The 22,457-nt window shown below is 42.0% G+C and overlaps 1 protein-coding gene across 1 annotated transcript in view; it reads right to left on the bottom strand.

Annotated features, from left to right (window-relative positions):
* The window catches only part of USP13 (ubiquitin specific peptidase 13), a 120,404-nt gene that overhangs the window by 49,650 nt on the left and 48,297 nt on the right, over positions 1-22,457 (bottom strand). Inside the window, exons 5-10 of the mRNA XM_058730575.1 lie at positions 19,720-19,862; positions 17,905-18,089; positions 10,874-10,968; positions 9,366-9,553; positions 4,603-4,674; positions 3,918-4,011 (exon numbers count right to left, since the gene is read on the bottom strand). Coding sequence (XP_058586558.1) covers positions 3,918-4,011; positions 4,603-4,674; positions 9,366-9,553; positions 10,874-10,968; positions 17,905-18,089; positions 19,720-19,862 — 777 coding nt within the window. The remainder of the gene's footprint in view (positions 1-3,917; positions 4,012-4,602; positions 4,675-9,365; positions 9,554-10,873; positions 10,969-17,904; positions 18,090-19,719; positions 19,863-22,457) is intronic.

The raw sequence follows: 22,457 nt of genomic DNA, 5'->3' as shown, positions 1-22,457 counted from the left end.
CGGAAGCAGGCTCCAGGCTCTGAGCCATCAGCCCAGAGCCCAACGTGGGGCTCGAACTCACAGACCACGAGATCGTGACCTGAGCTGAAGTCGGATGCTCAACTGACTGAACCACCCAGGCGCCCCTAAACTTTTATTAATCTTAAACCATAAACCTTGGGCCAGTAGTTCCTAACCCAGATTCAAACCCCAAATCTCCAAAGAGAAAGGAACAGAGGGCTTTCCCCAAGCTATTTTTCATATTTCAAAAAGTGAGTTAGAAATGTTCTATTTTCCCCACCGAGAAAAATGGAGGTTAGCGAAAATAAAGTTCTTATGCTTGGGAGTAAAACTACATCACCTCAAAGCAGAACACTGGTAATCTCATGGTGATCAAAAACTAAGACCGGTAATTCCTCATCAAGTATTTTTTTAGAGGGGAAATCAAATGAATTGTCATGTAAGAAATGCAGTTTGTTTAAAATACAGAATTGTTTAAAACATGTTATCTTCAGAAGAAGAAATAAATTAGAGTTATTCAGCATTAAAATGTGTGAAAGCATGGTCTTAGAATGCATAAAATCAGGAGTATTTTTTGAAGAAGAAGAAAAAGCGTCCTTTTATAAAAGTGAGGAGGTTTTATCTACAGCAGATGCAATTTAATTTTAAAAATCAATTCAACAAATTCATGTAGAAATGGCAGTGCCCAAAACAAATACAGCAAATCTTTTTATAAATGAAAATGTGCATTAAGCATGTGTACATAAAAACTAGATTTTGCCTTGGTCTACAGAAGACCAACTTAAAACTAGGAAGCATGTAGCCTAGAAAGGACCCAAGATATAAGACAGAGGTATTGAGAAACACAAGTTGCTGGGCCACCTGGCAATTCTGCAAACTTTAAGGACCCCCTGTTGTCATCCACCTACACCATCCACACACTGGGGCACTGGAAAGCCTGAAGCAAAGCCAGAACAACTATCAGGGATGCAGAATAATGTAGGGGTCAAATGCAGACTCAGGGGCCAGCCTGCCTGGTGTAAATCCCAGCTCTGCCACTCACTGACTGTGTAACTTTAGGCAAGGTTTCTGTGCATTAGCGAACATACAGGAAGAGCCAGGCCTTTCCTCAGCACTATGCAATCTTAGCGATTAGTATTGCTGGTGGTGGTGGCCGTGTAAAAAGGCCTTCCCACCACATGGTGGCTCTGACTTCTCTCTCATGCTCTCTCCCTTCCACAACACATTCCTCTTGTAATCCATCCCCTTCTCTGCTTTAGCACACCTTCTTTCTTCTCTTAGGGCATTTCAGGCACATTACAAATCACAAAAGCCACAGGCCTGGGACAAGGCCACCTCACCAAAGGGCTCCTGACACCTCAGAGAAGAGTCTCACAAACTGGTTTCTCTGAAACCAACTGCCAGTGAAAATCCTGATGCCTCAGAAAAGCAATTCCCTCCACTGGGAGGGGAAATGGAGATTTTACTATGAATCACTTGTCTGTTCAAATAGCAGCTTAAAACTGACTCCCCCAGGGCCACAGATTGTATGGTCAACTCAAGCTCCTTTTGAATGTTAAAGAGACCCTGGTGATCTCTGAACCAAAGGCTCACTTGTATCCCACCCAGCTAGATGGTCTTCCCCACACTCCCAAGATGCACATTGTACTACTGGTCACATTCAGGATCCTTTCTCTAAGACCATTAGATCACGGTACCTTGGAGCAGGAAAGGATTTCACAGATCATCTAGATTAAAGGTCACACACTCAAATGCAACAGCATACTGGCCAAGTCACGAATCACAAAGGGACTGGAGCCAGCTGGGGACTGTGTGTCCTGTTTGAAGGGAGGGCTGCTACTCAGCTCCAGCCATCTGCTATCATGGGCCTGGAATCGCCACAGGGTCTTAGTGTTTAAGAGAAGCTGGAAATTCAGGTGTTTATGTGTGGGCCAAGGAAACACACCTACAGGCCAAATATGGCCCAAATGCTGGGTTACCCATGTTGGGCCAGACAAAGCTGGGGTTCCCACTTGTAGGCTACAGACCCTGGAGATCACAGAGCTACTGCACCACAGTCACTAAACCCAACAGTGAGGAGGGGGCAAGGGCCCCAAGCAGTCACTATTCATAGAATTTGAATAAATACACGCCTTACTCATATAAGAACTACTTTTTTTCTAATGTAAAAGGACATTGTAATATTAACCAAACCAAACTTTACTTGCAAATATTACTAAGTTGATGATTTTTATTCTATATTTTCTCAAATGAGGAGACTCCAAAAGCACAACACCAGGCAGGAATACACACAGATTTTATTTACACTGGAGAGACAACCTTCACACCTGCAACAGTCACAACCACCACCCACACCAATTCTGCCATTTGACCGCTGGGGTTGGAAGCTTGCGTGACTAGCCCATGATCTCACAGCTCCTTGCAGAGCCAGGAAAGGAAGCCAGAGTCCCCGAGTCCCAATCCAGTCTCCTTCTCCTCCACCAAGGAAGGTGGGCTCTGACCCAAAAGTGTCCCACAAAGTGACATAGTGTGGATGAAAACCCAGGATAAAATGTGATGAAAACAAAATGCTGGGCCCAGCTGTTTTCACCATCACCTCTTCAAGGATTCATGGGAGCTCAGAGGTGGAAGAAGCCTGAATAACCCCCATACTCCAGCCCCATATCCAAACCATCCCTTCAGCTGTGTCCCAGATGAGGGCTTTCCAGTCTTGGATGGATGAAAGACTCGTTATCTCGCCATGGTGGATACCAACGCATCTCCCTGCCCCCCACACCACTCTGATCTCCCAGCCCGGCCATTCGGAGTATCTATTTCCCTCTCCACCCTCTTAAGTCCCTTCCTTCTCCCCACCTCCAAACACCACCTCTAAATGCTCCCTTCATAATCTCCCTTCTCCCAGCTTCTCCACTTCCCCAACTAGCCAGCTTTGTTATGAACAAGCGTTTATTCACTTTGAATTCCTGCTGTCAGTCTTGTTAAGGATGACCAACTGAAGGTGGGAACACAGAGGTCAACACTTGAGAAACAGATTTGCCCACTAAGTCAAAACAGAGCACTCTGAGGGCAGAGCAGGTGGTAGAGAAAAGGGGCACGCACTCCACTCAGGCCATATGCAGCACCACGAGCCGGGCTGCCAAACGCAGCTGTGTAAGCTGTGTACTGCAGAATTTCAAGGGCACCTCTCAAAAAGACCAGGTTGTGAGCAGTGTCCTCTGGAGTTGAGCAACAGAACCACCCAGGGAGGGGTCAGTAGCCCATTCTGTAGGCACATGGAAACACAAGTCTCCCTATTAGGAGACGGGGTGCATCTTGCATTTATTCTATCAATAAACAGTGACTGAATGGCCAACTGAGTCTCTCATATCTGAGTGTGGTTTACAAATCTGCTAGGAGCTTACCAAAAACAAGAACCACCCACCCCTCCCCAGAAATTCAGAATTCCCAACTCTGAAGGTGGGAGCAGGGTGGAGGAGGAGGTGGAATAGGAATGTGTGTGTTGCTTTTTAACAACCAGCTTCTTGAGAAATCCTAGCAAACAAAGTTGAGGCCTAGGAGAAAAAAGACATTATAAGGGCCAAGATTATGCTGCCCAAGGAGAAAATGTTTGTATATTTGTATCAGGTTTATTCCTTCCATCTCAGCTCTATCTTACAAAGAACACTGTTCTGAAAACCAGTGACAATGGCACGCACATAAAATCCATAAAGCAACTATGACTAGAAACACCAACCCTAGCTATTTCTTACCACAACTTTTAAGAGCACACAGACACCCTAGACTCCAAAATGAAATAGCTATTCTAATACCTTCCTAAATTTACAGCCACCAATTGCCAAAACATAGGAAATCCGTATTTTAGCTGGTTAAGTCCCCTCCTACCTGCATATCAATGTGGCAAACACTGGGACACATACCTTGTGTTCTTCCTTCATCACCTGTTCAATGAGTTCAGATTTCACTGGAGGCTTTGAATACTGGCCTGAGAGAAGGCCGTGTCCTAACTTAGTCCTGGACAGGAGGGACAAAGAAAAACAAAAACATCATTGTTGTTTTCCCATAGAGATATTAACATTACCTATGAATGCTTTTAGCTGGAACATTTTATCTTGGTTACTCAAAAATAACTTATTTAAGGCGGCTTGGGTGGCTCAGTCAGTTAAGCTTCCGACTCTTGATTTTGGCTCAGGTCATGATTTCACAGTTTGTGAGTTCCAGTCCCATGTCCAGCTCTGTGCTGAGAGTCTCCTTGGGATTTTCTCTCTCTCTCTCTCTCTCTCTCTCTCCCCCTCTCTTTCTGACCCTCCCCTGTTCACACTCTCTCTCAAAATAAATAAATCTTAAAAACTTTAAACACTAACTTATTTATTTCATTCTTCTTGATACCGATGTCATTTTTAAACTAGCCTCAGTCCTTTATAAATAACTATTAATATCTTTCTTCTTCTAAAAGTAACACACGCTCATTTTATAACACTTTTAAAAATACAGAAAATAGAAAAGAGAATTGCCTTTAATTCTGCAACCCAGCAATAACCACTAAGAACACTTACTGGATACTTTTCTAAAAAAAACTTTAGATACCTTTTAATCAGCACTTACATCTGTGTGTTGAAATCCTGTGTTGGATCTAAAGGAGAGTAGTCAAATATTCTTGGAAGATTTCCCACATACCTAGAAAATGAGAAGGGAGAGTCAAAACGTAGGAAGTGAATGAACAGAAATAAAATAAGCTGCCATCCTAGCTAAGACCTTCTTGTCTTTCTATCAAAGTTAACTCATCCACCCAAAGAAAAGTTTTCCTGAAATCTTACCTTTACAGCTATCTTCATGGCCTTCCATTGTGCTTCTATCAGTGGGTCTCAACCCTGGGTGCAAGTTAGAATCACCTAAAAAGTTTCTCAAAAAAATACCAAAGCCAGGGTCACCCCCAGATGTTCTGATGTTGTTGCCTGAGACTGAGGCTTGGGCTTTGCAATCTTTTCAAAGTCCCCCAAATGACTATAACATGTAGCCAGAGTCAGAAACCACCGGCTAATGCCATCACAACTGCCATCTCAAAAACGAATGGTAAGGCTGGAAATTATCCCAATCATATCAAAATGAATAATGATGATAACAGGAGTAACAACTACTATCCCTTAAGGGGTCTCTATATAACCTGGTTGGGTCTTCATGAAAACCATATGAGGAAGGGATGGTTATTGTTACCCATTGGAGAGATAAGAAATCAGGATGCTTCCAAAGTCACCCAAGGAAGGAGTGATGAAGCCCAGAGTGCACCCAGGCAGCCTGGCTCCAAACCTATGCTCTGAACCAGTTTGCTGGAAGTACCTGCCCTATCTGTGATCCCTTGAGCAGTCCCCAACCCGTCCTTCTGACCAGTTTACATTGACAGAGCAGCGCCAACTTCCACCACCCACAGCTAATCTCACTATACAATCATTCACTTCTCAAGTTCACTTCCTATTTCAAACCCTCTGTTCTGTGCTGTTCATCTTTCCACTTTCAAGCTTTAACTCTCTGAGTGTGAAAGCTCTAGAAAGAAGAATCTAGAAGCAGATCCCTTTCACTGGCACTTCATGCACTCTGCTCTGCCCACTTCTCTGACCTCATTCCCATCCCTCTCCCCTAGACCACAACACACCAGCCACATGCCCTTCTTTGCCAGGACATGCCAAGCTCACACCTGCTTCAAGGTCATGCCATCTGCTCTCTTTCCCGGAATGTTCTCTCCACAGACCCTTGCTCCATCTCAGGTCTGTTTAAAAGGCACCTCTCCACCCCTCCTAATTCCCTATCACCTGACCCTGGCTCACTTTCTTCTTGGCATGCTTCAGTATTTGCAATTCTATAATTTATTTATCTCCCTGTTTATCATCTCTCTAGAGATTATATACGAGAGTATAATCTCCATGAAGGCAGATACATGATCTGAATCACTGCATCTCCAGAACTAGAATAGCATCTGACATGTAAAAGGCACTCATAAAATATTTGTGGGGGGTGCCTAGGTGGCTCAGTTGATTGGGCATCTGACTCTTGGTTTTCCTCAGGTCATGATCCCAGGGTGATGGGATCCACCCCGCATCAGGCTCCACACCCAGCATGCAGCCTCTTTAGGATTCTCTCTCTCTCTCCCTTTCCCTATCCCAATCCCTCACTCATGCTCTCTCTCTCTCAAATAAAAACATTTTTAATTTAAAAAAGTGTTGAATACATTTATATTGTGTAACCATATAACCAGTTTCCATAACTGACTACCTACAAACCAACATAAAAGGCATTACTATAATAAAGCCCTAGCAGAGAACCATGACAAATAGTAGTCAGCAATGACTTCTAATCAGATCCCCCAACTACTGGACACTTGTAGGCACCTGCTGTCTACAAACTCAGAATTTATTCCCATATTATGTACTTATGCCAAAATTAACAGAGCCCACTTCTCTGGGACAGTCCCATTCAGATGGTTTTTGGATGTGTCACTAGGGCAACAATTCCATCTAGAAATTTTCAGTCGACCAAGAGCCAAATAAGAGATCAACCAAACTTTGGAACAAAACTGTCCACAGCCAGAGACTGTACTGAGGAATTGTTAAAACACAACATGATGAATTCATCAGCTCTCCTACAAACCAGTCTTTATCATATCTCGAACATGATATGAAGATGAACATTAGTGAAAAGGCTTATGCTTTCAGGCAAGATTGGTGGAGAAGAATAAAAAATTAAAGGTGGCAAATCTTTGATGTCAGAAAAGCCCATTTTGCTAGTAATTTATATTACTTTTCTAATCGACGAGAAATATTCTTCATTTACAACAAAATTAAGTTAAAACACAGAAGCAATGCTGGATACTTTTTAAAATACGTATTATACCTTTAGTTTGCAATCTAGCAGTTCTCAAAGGAAAAACAGTTTTGCTATTTAATAATCCATCTTAGCTCTCATTCAGTTTGTACACTACACCAGGTTACTTAGACTGGATCCTCATCAGAAGTATTCTGAAATGTAAACTGGGTTCTGGTGGCAGAAAGAGTATCGAGGAGTCAGGCTGACATTTCTAAATTACACTGTGGTTGTACGTAAGGCATTTAATCTCTCTGTGAGACACTCTTTCTACTTACAAACTGGAGACACTGTCCCCTGAATCTAACCCCACTGAATTAGTCCCGCTGGGGAGAAAGGAGTCAGAAAAGCAAGTATTTCAATCAACTGACACTTGGTAAAAGAATGAGCAGACTGAGGATGAGTATGAATAGATTGCTCATGTTCAAATATATACAGTAAATGTGCAGAAATCAGAAAATTAAATATCCAGTAATATCAAATTCTAAAACTCTTGAAACAACACTGAGCTGAGAGATTTGAATCTTAAATCCAAAACACAGATGTGAGGTACATTTTTTCATTAAAGAAAAAAAAATCAGAAAGATAAAACCGTTCATCAAACTTTGGAGGGTAGAAAGCATTTTCAAAAACTATAGACTATAAAGCACTGAAAATGTTGGATTTTGTAACCAAAGAACACAAGTTTCCTCCATTCTAGTTTAAAAGAAATAGTGATTATACAACACCTACCATAAGGTCTTTCCTTCAATATTTTTTTTAAAAATCCTGGACCATGAGACACATAAGACGAAGTTATACTGTCCCCCAAATAACAATACAAGTAGGAGACAATGGCAAAAATTTGTGAAAATAATACGATGTGTGATACATAACTTTGAAAAGGTTTTCCCATCTCAGAGCTTCAAACTTGCTCTTCCTCTAAAACCCTCCGCCCCACTCCTCCTGCATATGGGTCAGGGTGTGTGCCCCTTTGCATGTCCTTTCTTCAAAGAGATCCTCCCTGATCACCTCTTCCCCTTTTCCTCCATGGAACTTACTATGTTTATAACCATGCAGCTGCTCTTCTGATCATTTATTTATTCAGTGTCTGTTTGCCCAAGTGGGGCCAGGCACCGTGTCCTTTTGTTTACCACTGAACCCCTGCACCCAGCACACTGCTGAGCAGAGCAGAACCACTCCTCATTGGCTGGATGTGAAAAGGAAAACTAGACATGCAAACTAACCACAAATTTCCAAAGCCAGAAAACAGCAAGAGGAATGAGTATTCAAATACCAAGAGAGGAAAGAAAAGGATATTTGATATACTTTTGATTAACCACCATTAAAGCAATTAGCATTTCAACTCTACGTGAGTAAAAAATTGCCCTGTGCTGGTCCTAGTGTGCTGCCTACCCCTCCATCTGTAAGCACATGTGTCCTCTTCCATACTTGAACCATGGTAGAAACCTACCCGCTCTGGAATACACTAGAGATAATTTTCTTTTTCTTTAATTTTTATAATGTTTAATTATTTGGTGGGGGGGGAGTGGGAGTTAGACGATCCAAAATAGGCTCTGTGCACTGAGAGCCCAATGTGGGGCTTGAACTCACGAGCTATGACATCATGACCTCAGCCAAAGTCAGATGCTTAAGGAACTGAGCCACCCAGGCACCCCAAAGATAATGTTCTAAACTTTAGGCAGTGGCTGCCCACGAGTGCACAGCCACACTCCCAGTCTGTGCAGCGACCCATCTAAGCCCAGCCTAGGGAAGAAAAGGGCCACAGACACAGCTGCTCTCCCCCTCCATGTGGGAGGAAGAAGGCAGCCCCATACACACACAGTTAGGAAGCACCCTACATCAGTGCCTCCCAATTATCTATGGTGAAGGGCCAGCTGTTTTATTTCAACTCATACAGGTGACTCCTTTAAAAAATATAATAAAAGAAAAAATGAAACACCTCTCATAAAGCATGACAATGTCAAATTGCTACAAAAACTTCTAAATCCTCACTCAATTTCCATAGTTATCACAGATCCCTATCCAGCAGTCCAAGGACCACTGCCAGTCTGTGAACCACATTCTGAGTAGCAAAAAAACGAAAAGCTTAAATCCGCCAAGAAACTCCACTCACCAGGAGGGCAACACTGATCAAACCGATCACTGAATCTCTCCTAGAGCATCTATAGGAAGGAATGTGGCAGGCTTCCATGAAGATTGATGATTAATATTTTCTTGGCATAGAGGGTGATTGATGGTCTAAAAATGGAAGCCATTATTAATATGACAAACCCCTGTGAGTTTCTCAGTTACAAAGCTCTCCTAATCTCACCTGATTCCCGTCACACTTGACAAGTGTTCTCACCCAGCTTCAGTGCAAGAAGTCACACCATGAGGATGTGGTGAAATGTCCTGCAGCTGAGGAAGACAGGGTCCCCGGCACATGCTGAGTGGACTGGACATGGAGTGGACTGGACGTGGAGTGGACGAAGGGCAGCGCTGTGCGCACAGGTCTGCAAGGGGACACTTACGCTCTCTGGAATTCTGGGATGCTGAAGATGGCCTGCATGACCGAACTGAGATAGCAGCTGTTGCCCAGGTTCTTGAGACCCGTGTACCCGGGGCCATACATGGGCTTCAGCTTCGTCCCCGTCTCCTGGATCACTTCCCACTCGCTGACACGCGGCTTGATGTCATTGTCTCGAAGCCCGTTCTCTGTCTGGGGCAAAGTCAATGAAGGAAACCAACCTTACTTGTAATTATCACCCAAAGATCATGTCCCAAGAATTATTTCTAACAGCAGTGGATGTTTCTGTCCCTTTATTCCTCCAGCTAAGCAGAAAAATAACCTAATTAAAGAGACTGAGGTAGTAATAGCTGCACAAAAATGTCAACACGCTCAATGCCACAGAACCACATGCTTAAAAACAGTTAAAATGGTAAATTTTATGTTATGTATGTCTCTCCACAGTAAAAAAGAAACACATCTTTAAAAGATTAAAAAATGAAAGAGGGAGGCACCTGAGTGGCTCGGTAGTTAAGCGTCTGACTCTTGATTTCAGCTCAGGTCATAATCTCACAATTCATGAGTTCAAGCTCCGTATCAGGCTCCGTGCTGACACTGCTGAGCCTGCTTGGGATTCTCTCTCTCTCCCTCTCTCTCTGCCCCTCCCGCACCCATGCTCATGCTCTCTCTCTCTCAAAAATAAATAAACTTAAAAAAATTTTAAATGAAAGAGACTGAGGAAAGGAGATAAGAGGAGGAAGAAAGACAAATAGGAACTGAAAGAAAGAAGCAAGTGGAGTGACTTCAAGGGAAGAGACAACACAATACTGCAAACAGAAAGGCAAGAAAGCTGGAGAGGAAAGTGAAGAAAAATCATGGGCCTTAGGAGTGCCCTGAAATAAGAGGGGGGTTTAAGAAGAGCACAGAACATAAACTAGAAGGTGACATGAATGAGGATGAGGAGACAGGGGAGGAGAGCCTGAGGACAGGGAGGCGGGCTGGGAAGAAAGGGCCACAACAGAGCACGCACACTCAAACAGCTCCTCACAGGGACAAACATTACATAGGCATGATATTGGCTAGAAAACACAGTATTAAATGAAGCAAAGCTTTTCCCATCAACAGTATGTTGGCTTGTTCTTTCCACCCCCGAGCTCTGCTTCCCTTCCTGAAATTAATTAAAGTGATGTCGGTCACAGATCATTTTAAAGGTCATCTTCCCGTACCTTCTCGCTTCAGTGAACAAGGAGTGATTCATGCAACTCTCCATCAGAGGAGACAGAAATTTTGCAAGTAAACTCCAACTAAAACAAATGGTACTTGAGGAGGTGCCACTTTTATTATACCATTAAAAAAATATTCTAAGCTGGTAACCAAAAGAAAATGCTAATGAATTAAATCCAAGAAGTAAATGCACACATTAAAACCGAAAACCTATAGAAGCAAGATTCCTGTTACAGGAATTACATATTAAATAAACCAAATGGTTCCCTCCCTGCAAGGAGGGAGCACAGACAAAGTCGACCTTCTTACCCCGTGCATATGAAGCATATCAATTCCAAAATGCGCTAAGTGCTTGGCCAAATGAGGATCCAAAACAGGTTCCTCTTCTTGAAAAGAATAAACATCTAGAGGGTGAGGAGAAAACAAGGAATGAGATTTTTAACCAAGTTGTTCAATATTCAACATATATTTATTGAGCTCCCTCTATGCACCAGGCTTGGACATATCAATGAGTAAAGTCAAGAGAAACCCCTCCTGAGTTTACACTCAAGTGGAGAAAGGAAAGATGATAAACAAGGCACATAATAAAGAGATAGATTTTGTAATTATTCCCATATATCAAGTCTTTTGACATATATCAAGTCTTTTGACACTTCAAGAAGTAATTTTTTAAAAAGGATTTCTGGGGCGCCTGGGTGGCTGAAGTCGGTTAAGCATCCGACTTCAGCTCAGGTCACGATCTCACAGTTCGTGAGTTCGAGCCCCGCATGGGGCTCTGTGCTGATAGCTCAGAGCCTGAAGCCTGCTTCATATTTTTCCATCTCCCTCTCTCTCTGCCCCTCCCCCACTTGCTCTCTGTCTCTCTCTCTCAAAAATAAACAAACATTAAAAAATTAATTAAAAAATGATAAAATAAAAAAAGGATTTCTGAAACAAAAAAATTAAAAAGCAGCATCTAAAGTTAAAATAATTGAAATTAAACAGATGTAAATGCCTAACAATTGATTGCCACGGCAGGGGGAGGCTGGGAGGGAACAAAGGGAACGCACAGGCCCTGGGGAGCAGCTGAATGGCTGGGGTGAGGTTTTAAGTCCAAAACAAAACAAAATTCTGCCTGTGGAATCCTCTATGGTCTCAGACCTACCAGCTCACCAACTTCCACCTCCCACCTGCCCCTTCATCCCTTCTGTCCAATGTTAGTGTCCACACCCCACATGGCTGGTGAGTGATTTAGTGAAAACTGTTCAGTACTTCCCAAATGCGTCCACCTCATAGCACACACAGAAAATGAGGATGCATGTGGCACAGCAGGGTAACTCAGGAGGTTCCAGCCACCCCAGGCCCGGTCCCTGGGCACCAGAGCCTGAGGGATTAGCATCTTGGCCTTCTTGGCAAATAACCCCCAAAGCTTTCCAAACTACTGTCTTCGGCGTCCTGACACAGCAGTGCAATTGTGGGAGAGGGAACAGATATCTTCAGGCCCATTTTGCAGGTGAGGAAAAGAGGCTCATATGGTTAAATAATTGGCCTCAAACCCCACAGGCGGCTCAGAACCCAGGTATCCTGACCCCCCCCCCAGTACTTTTTTCTCTGTGCCATTCTATTTCCTTAGATCTCTCAGGAGACTCAGAGACTTGGTGAAGCATCATCGCAAGCCCTTAACAGGAATGAAGAGTCAAAAATCACAATTTCTTGGGGTGCCTGGGTGGCTCAGTCATTTAAGCATCCAACTTTGGCTCAGGCCATGATGTCACGGTTCATGGGTTCGAGTCCCATGTCAGGCTCTGTGCTGACAGCTCAGAGCCTGGAGCCTGCTTTGGATTCTGTGTCTCCCTCTCTCTCTTTCCCTCCCCCACTCGTACTCTGTCCCTATCTCAAAAATAAACAAACATAAAAAAAATTTTTTTTAAAAGATAGCATTCTCTAGGACAGGAAAAGATAGACTGTCCAAAGAGGTTCCTCCTCTTTGGAACATCACAGGGAGAATAAATACACACACACACACACACACACACACACACACACACACACACACAGAAACTATGGTAACCTTCTGACCCATGTGGAGACTCATGGCCACCAAAGGAATTCAGTCTTTTTATTATTAATAGATTAAATGTTGTATAGCTTTCTCTGCTATCCCTCTTCCTCTAGGGACCCATTTTAACTTGTAGGTAGGCAGCCTTCATTTATATTCTTTCTTTAGTACAACTCCGTGTTCTCAAAAGCAAAACAAAGGACAAAATCCCCAGCCCAATCAAGAAAAACATCCCCCTCAAAAGAAACAAACAAACAAAAAAATACTTCCCCAAAAGTTTAAATACTAAAAACACCAACAAAAATCTTTAAACTAATAATTTGAAACAAATATATAAATAATATTTTTTAATCTATGGCAAGTAACAAAAAAATACCACTCAAATACTAGCTGGGAGGTGAAAATGACATTCCCTAGGCACTTTCACTTTGGTTATTATTAACTAATGAAACAGTTTTGAAGACTTAAAGAGTTTAAGACCCTAATTATTTGAACTTTATTAGAAAATAATGAAATTGCCAGAACTGAACTGATGGCATTGGCTTAGGATTTTGAAATAAGTGAACACCACACAGCACTCTATAGTTCTTTTTAGGCTCATGCCATAATGAGAAATTAATGTTTCCTACCTCCAGTCATTAACTGCTCCAAAGATGTGACATGATTTGGTCAGACGTGATAGTTATTTTTTACCACAATGATAAAAACAGTTCTGTGAGTAACATATAAGAAATCTAAAAAGGAACTGTGACCCTTTTGGCAATCATGAAGAATTTATAAATGACATGTGACATGTAGTCATAGAAAAAAAAATGTGAAATGGACTCAGGAAAGACCATCTTGAGATGTACTGAGTTGGCACAGGGGTTGGTGGGACAGGCTATTTCACAGCTGCTGTGGGCATCTCCAGAAGCTTCTCCTGCAGCCACCAAGGCATTATAGCTTCTTCTTAAGTAAACTAGTTTCACAATAGAAGAACAAAACACCCTCTCCTGCCTCTGTCCTTCCTCAGTCCCTTCCTACCAAGAACCTCATCCTTGCTTTGCCAAATCAATGTCTCCTCCCATAGAGGAAAGTTTTTTATTTGTTTGTTTGTATGGTGATCTGTTTTCTTGGTTTGTCACTGTACCCATGGAAACCCAGAATGGAATTTAATACGGGGCCCATTTTTATTACCCATGCCACCACAATGGCCTAGCCTGCATGGTCCAGGCTTCTTGGAAGAACTAATTCTAAGTTGTGACCTCAAGGTGAGTAGGAGTTTCTCACTGAACAGGTATATCCTTATTGGGGAGAAGGAAACCAGATGATCAGATCACATTGCCATTAAATACTTGAGTCCACAACCTGCTTGGATTCCATGTGCACTAAGCAATATTCTAAATATAAGTCAGCTCCCCACAGGGAAGGAATGTACTGGTCAAGCCAACATAAACATCCCACTTACAGGCAGTTGTGGTTCTCACTATAAACTAAAAAATAAACACTTTCTTGTGAGTTGAATTAGCCTGGGTGAACCCAGCGAATATGGAAATGGGACCCTTGGCAGTGGTACCTTCACCAGGAGGTGGCCACCCTAGACAGGGGGCACCATACCCTCCTAGGCCACAATGTCCACAAGGTTCATCATCAGACATTAAGGCAAACTTCAGGTATGTTTTCATTAACTTATTTGACTTTAAAATAAGTGAGTTATGGTTAGCAATCTATTAAACAGACTTAAAAGAAACTAAAATAAAATTGATACATCCGTAAACTAATATGATAATTAGACTAAAAATAATCATTGTGCAACACTGCATAAGGCAAGCAGAAATCAAACCCTGATCTTTCTTCAAAAAGTGAACATTATTGCAGGTGAATCAATTCAAGAACCCTCATCACAAGCTATATGATCTACATCGCTGGTTGTCATGCCTTCTATGATAGAAACAGAAGTACTTATTCAAATGTTCTCAATTACATGAGAGGAAAAACCCTGAAAGTTGTCCCTCCTCTATGAAAAAAACAGGGGAACCCATGTGCCTCAGTCAGTTAAGCATCTAACTCTTGATTTGGGCCCAGGTCATCATCTCCCAGTTAGTGACACTGAGTCCCGAGTAGGGCTCTGTGCTGACAGCACAGAGCCTGCTTGGAATTCTCTCTCTCTCTCTCTCTCTCTCTCTCTCTCTCTCTCTCTGCCCCTCCACCACTTGCATGTGCAGGCACGCATTCTCTCTCAAACATTTTAAAAAAACAAACGAAACAAAACCAAAAAAAGCACTTAACTATGGCAGATAATGAATTAATATTCTTAGTAGCTGAAGAGTTTTTTTAAACAAGTAAGGAACACCTACACATATACTACTAGAAAATCAACCAACAAAATTCACAAATAGAACTACAAATGGCCAAAATTACTATGAAAAATGTTTAGCCTTACTAGTAATGCAAAAGAAAACAAGATACAAGATTAGCAAAGGTTTTTAAAAGTTGTGAATACTTGGGGCACCTGGGTGGCTCAGTTGGTTAAGCGTCTGACTTCAGCTCAGGTCACGATCTCACGGTTCATGAGTTCAAGCCCCATGACAGGCTCTCAGCTGTCAGCGCAGAGCCTGCTTGGGATCCTCTGTCCTCCTCTCTGTCTGCCCCTCTCCTGCTTGCTCTCTCTCTCTCAAAAATAAATAAACATTTAAAAGAAATTGTGAATACTGAAAGTTGTCAAAGATTGGCTAAAATGAGTATTCTCATACACTGCTGAGAAGTAAATTACTATGACTGTTTAAAAGAAATTCAGCAATTGAAAATGTAAAAGGATCAATCCTTGTCCCTAAGAATTTATCCTAAATATATCATTAGACAAACATCCAAAGATTTCCATATATGTAAGGATACTCATCAGAATAGCAAAAAAATTGTAACAACTCATAGGAGAATAGTGAAATGATTAATGGAACTATCATAGAACATTTATTGAAGAATATTTAATAACATGGAATATATACATATTTAATGTTAAATAGAGGAAAATAAGGAATAAAATTTTATACACTATGATTCCATTTTTGTAAAAATGTGGGGCAGGGGTTGAGGGTGCTGTTGAATGTTGTGTAAGAATTGATCAAGGCCTTGGGGCACCTGGGTGGCTGAGTCAGTTAAGCTTCTAACTCTTGATCTTGGCTCAGGTCATGATCTCACAGTTCATGAGCGTGAGCCCCGCATCTGGCTCTGCACTGACAGCACTAAGCCTACTTGGAATTCTCTCTCTCTTCCCTCTCTCTCTGCCTCTCCCCGACTTGTGCACTAGTGCTCTCTCCCAAATAGATAAAATTTTTAAAAATGTTAATTAAAAAATTTTAAAGAAAGAATTTATCAAGGCCTTAAAACATGGAAAAAAACTAAAAGGAAATACCCAAATTGTTAGAAGTGATTTGCCAAATGGTATTACTAGTAATTTTTATTTACTTCTCTAAGCTTTTCTGTTTTCTAAATATGTTACACTAAATATCTGCTTCTTGTATAATCAAGGGGCAAATATAAAACATTCCTTCCTCAAGCTGTAAGGAAAACAGCTTTAGATGTACTCTAAATCATAGTTTGAAAGTAAGTGTCATGCTGGAAAAAAGGCTTCTGGAAAATTAAAGATGCACAGAGAACAGAATTAACCCGTGCCTTTATTATTTGCATACATTTAAATAGAATTTAATTATTTAAATACTTACATACCAGTTGGTTTATTTAACAAAAGTATTTGGGCATACCATGCGTAAGATTTCATACAGAACCCAAAGATGAGTAAGACAGAGCTCTGCCCTCAAACAACTGAAATTTGAGAACTAAGCCATGTATACAAACAGCTGTAGTCTTAGGTTGTTCCGAGAACTGGACTTCTAATAACTGGTCTTATCAAAGCACTACAAAAAACAACATAGAAAGAAGACACATCCAAATTATTCTCCCCTTGCAATTTTTCCCATTGGAATTCCTACATTATAAACCCTTCCCTCTGTAGCCCCCTAAAAGGACAATGATGGTTGCCTCATACAGCAGTCATTCAACATAGGGAAGACCTGTAAGAAACTTGCTGTAACCCCCAACCCAACTTCACGTCCTGAATTTCTTCTCCAGATCCTAGAACTCTTAGGATTCAACCTGGCTTGTGGAGAGGTTTATCCATTTGCGGGAGGAAGGTTTGGGACCAGGAATTGGGACTTTTGCAGCTACTTATCTCTAATGAGTTAAACATTAGTCCACTAACTGTGGAAGCAGGAAAATAATCCAAAATGTGAATCAAAAGGTCTTGACATGACTAAACTGTCAGCCCTCAATTATAAAACAAATGAAAAACAAAACCTGTTTGATGGAAAAGGCATGGTAGACAAGAAGTATGCCACATTTGGTGAAAACACCCTAACCAATTAACTCTGAAGCAGGCTAACTCAGTCCTAGAAAGAGAACAGAAGAAAAGACAAATGTCTTTGTACGTCTCTTAAAAAAAATCATCTTACCTTAAAATGAAGAAGAAACAGAGACTAAAGCTTGGAAAGATGAAGAAGACTGACCTAGCTGTTGGTCCAGATCTATGCTTAGTAATCGTTTTCAATGACACTTACATGATGGATTCTTATGGCCATTGCTCAGTATTTAAGTTTCTTGTTATTGATCCTGATATGATTTCCCTTTTCCATCACAAAATGGTAGATGGAATTAAGTAAACAAACGTGGCCAAAAAGTAACACTTGAGAGCATACAGTGTGAGAGCATAAAGACAGCCAACTCTGAAGCTGACAGTACACGCAGGAACCAAATCCAACCCTTTGCTGCCAGCTGCTGTCACACAACAGCCTTTAAAACCCCTCTTCTCCATAATGAACCCATTTGTTCCTGAAACGATACTAACCCCTAATGAATTCTAGGGCTTCCCTCTACTGTGGTTTGATTATCCCTGTTCACTTCACAGGTCTTGGTTCCTACCCCTGTCCTCTTAACCAAGAGATATACAAAAAGATAATAATAAGAGTGAAGAGTAGCAACTAACCTTTATTAAGGCCTTACTGTATGAACTGGGCTAAATACTTTATACACATTAGCCTCCCTCCCCTATGAGGGAGATGCCCTGATCATCCTCAAGATGAGGAACTTGAAGCTGAGAAGTATTTGAAAACTTGCCCAAGACCTCACAGCTAGTACGAAGCAGAATCAAGATTCAAACGTGAGCTGTGTCATGGCCTCTACCCTCCACCCTCCACCCTGGGAATGAAGGCACTGGTTAAATGCAGACGGAGCCACTGCAAGTTCCCCAGGTCAGTAAAGGCACACTCACCTGCCCCGTCAGGAGTGATGGTTCCCAGTTTCACAGCCAGAGGGTAGCCCATGTCTCTGTAATGCTCCAGCGCGTGGCCATTGCCCCCAGAGCTGTCGAAGAACCATTTCCCACACAGCACGGAGCCATCGGTCAGATTCAACCAGAGGTTTTCCCGAAGGTCACACCTGGCACACTTCCAACCACTGAAAAAGTCATTGAAGAGCAGTTGGTATGGCCAGAACTCAGAGCATAGTTAGAAAATTAACATCTAAGAAAACAGAGTGTCTCAAGCTGGGGGTCACAGGAAACGGTCAGTGGACAACAGAAACCAGTGCTTCTTTCCTCCTTTTCTCCCTTCAAAATATTAATGTCACCCTTCTCAGAGCAGCAGGACCAATCAGTACCCTGTCTGCCTCCACAATGGCTTTTACCTTAGAAAACTGACATAGAACCTGAGGTTGGGAGGGGAGGTTATTTCCTTAAAATTCCGACATGAGGGACACTAATAAATAATACGTAAATCTAAGATACTAAGGATCCCATGTATATAAACATATAAAGTTCTAAAGCATTAGCCACACTTAGTAAAACTAGTTTAAACAAATGCTACTACACAGTAAATCTGTATTAAGTAGAAAGAATGTCAACTTCACTGAAGGTTAAGTGTCGGGTATGTGCTAGGTACCTTCCAGAAGTTTGATCACCTAGTTTTCCAGAAGTTTGATCACCTAATTCTAATAAACACCCTTCCGAATCAGTATTACCAGCCCCATTGTCAAAGGGAGAAACTGAGGCCCAGAAGTAGTCTGTCTTCCCCTAAGACCACACAGAATGGGAATTCAGTACAGGCAGGATTCAACAAGACTAGACACCCTCCTAATCCATCCACTCTTTGTCTCGAGTACCTGCCTCTGAAACACAACAGACCTGATAGGAGATGCTGATGTAGACCAAAGAACAGCCAAAAATGAGACAACCAAAGACTTTTATAAGTTGGGGTCCCCTAGAAGCAGACTCTGAAACAAAGATCTGAATGTAAATAGCTTGTTTAGGAGGTGATCCCAAGAAGCACTGTAAGAACATAAGACTGGAAAGGTCAGGAAGTCAGTCCAGGCATGTCAACAAGATGACCATCATGGGCAACTGGGGCTCAGTCCAGTGGGGAACTCCAGGAGATAGGCCCACTCAAGGGGTTAAGGGTCCAGGGTATTTATCCATCCACTCCACAGCCACCTGTTGAGGGTTTGAGGGCTCTTCCAGGAGGATAGGAAGGAACATTAACTCCGTGGCATTTCTTTTTAATTTTTTTAATTTTTTTTTAATGTTCATTTTTGAGAGAGACAGAGACAGAGCATGAGCAGGGGAGAGGCAGAGAGACAGGGAGACACAGAATCCAAAGCAGGCTCTAGGCTCTGAGCTGTCAGCACAGAGCCTGACATGGGGCTCATACCCACAAACCACAAGATCATGACCTGAGCCGAAGTCGGATGCTTAACCATCTGAGCCACCCAGGCGCCCCAACTCTGTGGCATTTCTAACTGACACATGGCCAGGCCTACCTAGCCTCAAGCAGCCAGAGAAAGCCCTCAAGCAAAGAGTTGCAGGTACCTGCCACTGGAAACCGAGGGGTGGGATGGGCTCAGGGGTATGGGCTCGACATGTTCAGAATCCACAAAGGTAAAGATATTTTTGGAAAGAATTTTGAGCTTGTTTTTAATCAAAGGCATCTGGTAAAAATATGTGTAACTGCTAATTCAGAGAAAAGGTAGAAAAGTAAATATTCCTTTGCCCAGTTTTAAGGGGTAAAGTTCCATTTCACTAGCTGATGCTCACCTTGGAGGAATCCTGACTCCATTGTCCAACTGGGTAAGGTTATTGGCATATTTGGATACTGGCAATTCATTTTCCCATGTGTCTGGGTCCTGCTTTCTATATGGAGATTTTGAGCTGAGAACTGCATCACAAGCAATTGTTACCTGTAAGACAAACCCAGGTATCATATGTAAAAACAGTTTGAGAGAACATCAACTTCTAGAAAACAAATTTAAAACTTTATTAATAAATACAGGCTAATCCAAGAAAATTCAAACAGCAGTTGCCATAAAAGCAAGATCCTAGTTAGCTAATTCCAGCACTTTCTCCATGAATCTAGCTAAGTTTAATCCCTAACCTGGCGTGTGCAATATTATTGATAATGACACAAGATAGCAAGAAACCAAATCCAGTTTGTAAACCCAAGCACAGGAGTCAGATTTAACGATTTCTTAGCAAGCTGAGTGAAAAGTATATGGCAAACAATTTACAAGAGTGACATTAGCTACAGGAATGCCTAGGATTTACCCAACTGGTGTGTTTTCCTCCTAACAAATATACACCCAGATATCCAATATCCTCAACTCATCACACAATGGCATGTGGTCAAGGGCATTTGAATGGAATGCAAGCAGCACAGCTCCATTTCTTAATCTGGTGCAAATGTGACCCTGGATGGGGACAGGCCTAGGTGTCTCTGTGCCAGATCAGTCGACATCATGAGTAAATCTGTGATGTCCAGCTTGGCACCAACTGACCACAGGGGAAGGGGATGCAAATTCTCTGCTTTCTCCCAAACCGTTATGATCCTGGACATATGCCTTATCACCACATTTGCCATTTACTTAATGCTATAAAAACTATCTCTAGCTGTCTTTAAAAACATATTCTGGTGGGAATGTAAAATGGTACAGCCACTTTGGCAAACAGTTTGGCAGCTCCTCAAATGGTTAAATATACCTAGGCATCAGATGGTTAAACAGAGTTACCATATAACCTAGCATTCAACTCCTAGGTATGTATTCTAGATAAATGAAAATATGTACCCATACAAAGATTATTGTACACATATGTCACAGAAGTATTATTTATAACATCCAAAAAGCAGAAACAACCCAAATGCCTGTTAATGATAAGTGGATAAATAAAATATCATATGTCTACACAATGGAAATTCAACAATGAAAAAGAATGAAGTCCTGATACATGCTACAACATGAGTGAATCTTGAAAATATATGTAAGGTTTAAAAAAGGCCAGCCACAAAGAACTATGTACATCGTATGATTCCATTTATATGAAACATCCAGAACAGGCAGTTCCACAGAGACAGAAAGTAGATTAGTAATTGCCAGAGGCTGGGAGGGATGACAGGTTGAGGGGTGATGGCTGCAGGCTAATGAAAATATTCTACAATGAGATAGTGGCGATGAATGCCCAACTCTGAATATAATAAAAGCCACTGAATGGTTTTAATGGTTTTTTTTTCAATTTAGGTTTGTATTCTACATCACTAAGATCCCACACAATTAGCTGAACTTCATGCAGAGTATTTTCCCCTGGGTGGCCCTAGAATTCATTAAGAGGCAAGGAAGGAAGTTCCCTCAGCTGCCATCCACCCCCACCCAAACCATGAGCAATTCCTATCACTCCTACGTCCAAACTCTATTTGGAACCTTCCTCTTCTCAACTTCAACCACACTCATCTTGTCCCAGCCACTAAGACAGCTCACCCAGACGGCTACACAGCAGCCTCCTTGCAGTTTCCTTTCTCCTACTCCTGCCCCTCTTCTGCATAGCAGCCAGAGCAGTCTGCTGTGAACATCAAATCCCATCCTTCTGTGGCATAAAACTGCAAGGTACTAACTAGTGATTACACAGTCAGGAATAAGGAAGAGGTCTCTGCCTTCAAAAAAACTCATACTCCGGGGCGCCTGGGTGGCTCAGTTGGTTAAGCGTCCAACTCTTGATTTCGGCTCACAGTTCCTGAGATCGAGTCTCACATCAGGCTCTGTGCTGACAGCATGGAGCCTGCTTGGGATTCTCTCCCTCTCTCTCTGCCCCTCCCTGGCTCATATGGGCTTGCTCTCTCTCTCACTCTCATTCTCTCTCTCTCTCAAAATAAATAAACATTTTTTTTAAAAAAAAGCTTATAGTCCATTACACTTCAGGCATCCATAAATATATCTAAACCTATTAAAGAGATATTCCTGGGGCACCTGGTGGCTGTGTCAGTTAAGCGTCGGACTTTGGCTCAGGTCATGGTCTCACGGTTCGTGAGTTCAAACCCCGCATTGGGCTCTGTGCTGACAGCTCGGAGCCTGGAGCCTGCTTCCGATTCTGTGTCTCCCTCTCTCTCTGCCCCTCCCCCCCTCGTGCTCTGTCTCTCTCTGTCTTTCTCTGTCTCTCTCTCTCTCAAAAATAAACATTAAAGAAAAAATTTAAGAGATATTCCCATTCATCTCTCACTACAAACACTTTTATATATACAATTAGTCTTTTCTTTCAATTATCAAAATTCATCTCCCACTTCATTCCAGGAATGACCCTAGAAAACAGGGCTGAGGTCACCATAAACTCCCTTCCTGATTCTATGGGTTTGGACTGCCTTAACACTTCTGTGCTGCCTTAGCACTTCTAAGCACCCATCCGAATCTTTTTAGTCTGGTCTGTTATTACAATCTCTTTGTTGCTTCAACGACTACCTCAATCCCTTCCCTGTCCTCCTCTGAATCTTCTCCACCCCATTAGATCTTTTT

This window comes from Neofelis nebulosa, chromosome 5, assembly GCF_028018385.1.
Source record: "Neofelis nebulosa isolate mNeoNeb1 chromosome 5, mNeoNeb1.pri, whole genome shotgun sequence".
Lineage (NCBI taxonomy): Eukaryota > Metazoa > Chordata > Mammalia > Carnivora > Felidae > Neofelis > Neofelis nebulosa.
The sequence above is the reverse complement of the archived record's forward strand: the minus strand, read 5'-3'. Positions and strand labels throughout refer to the sequence as shown.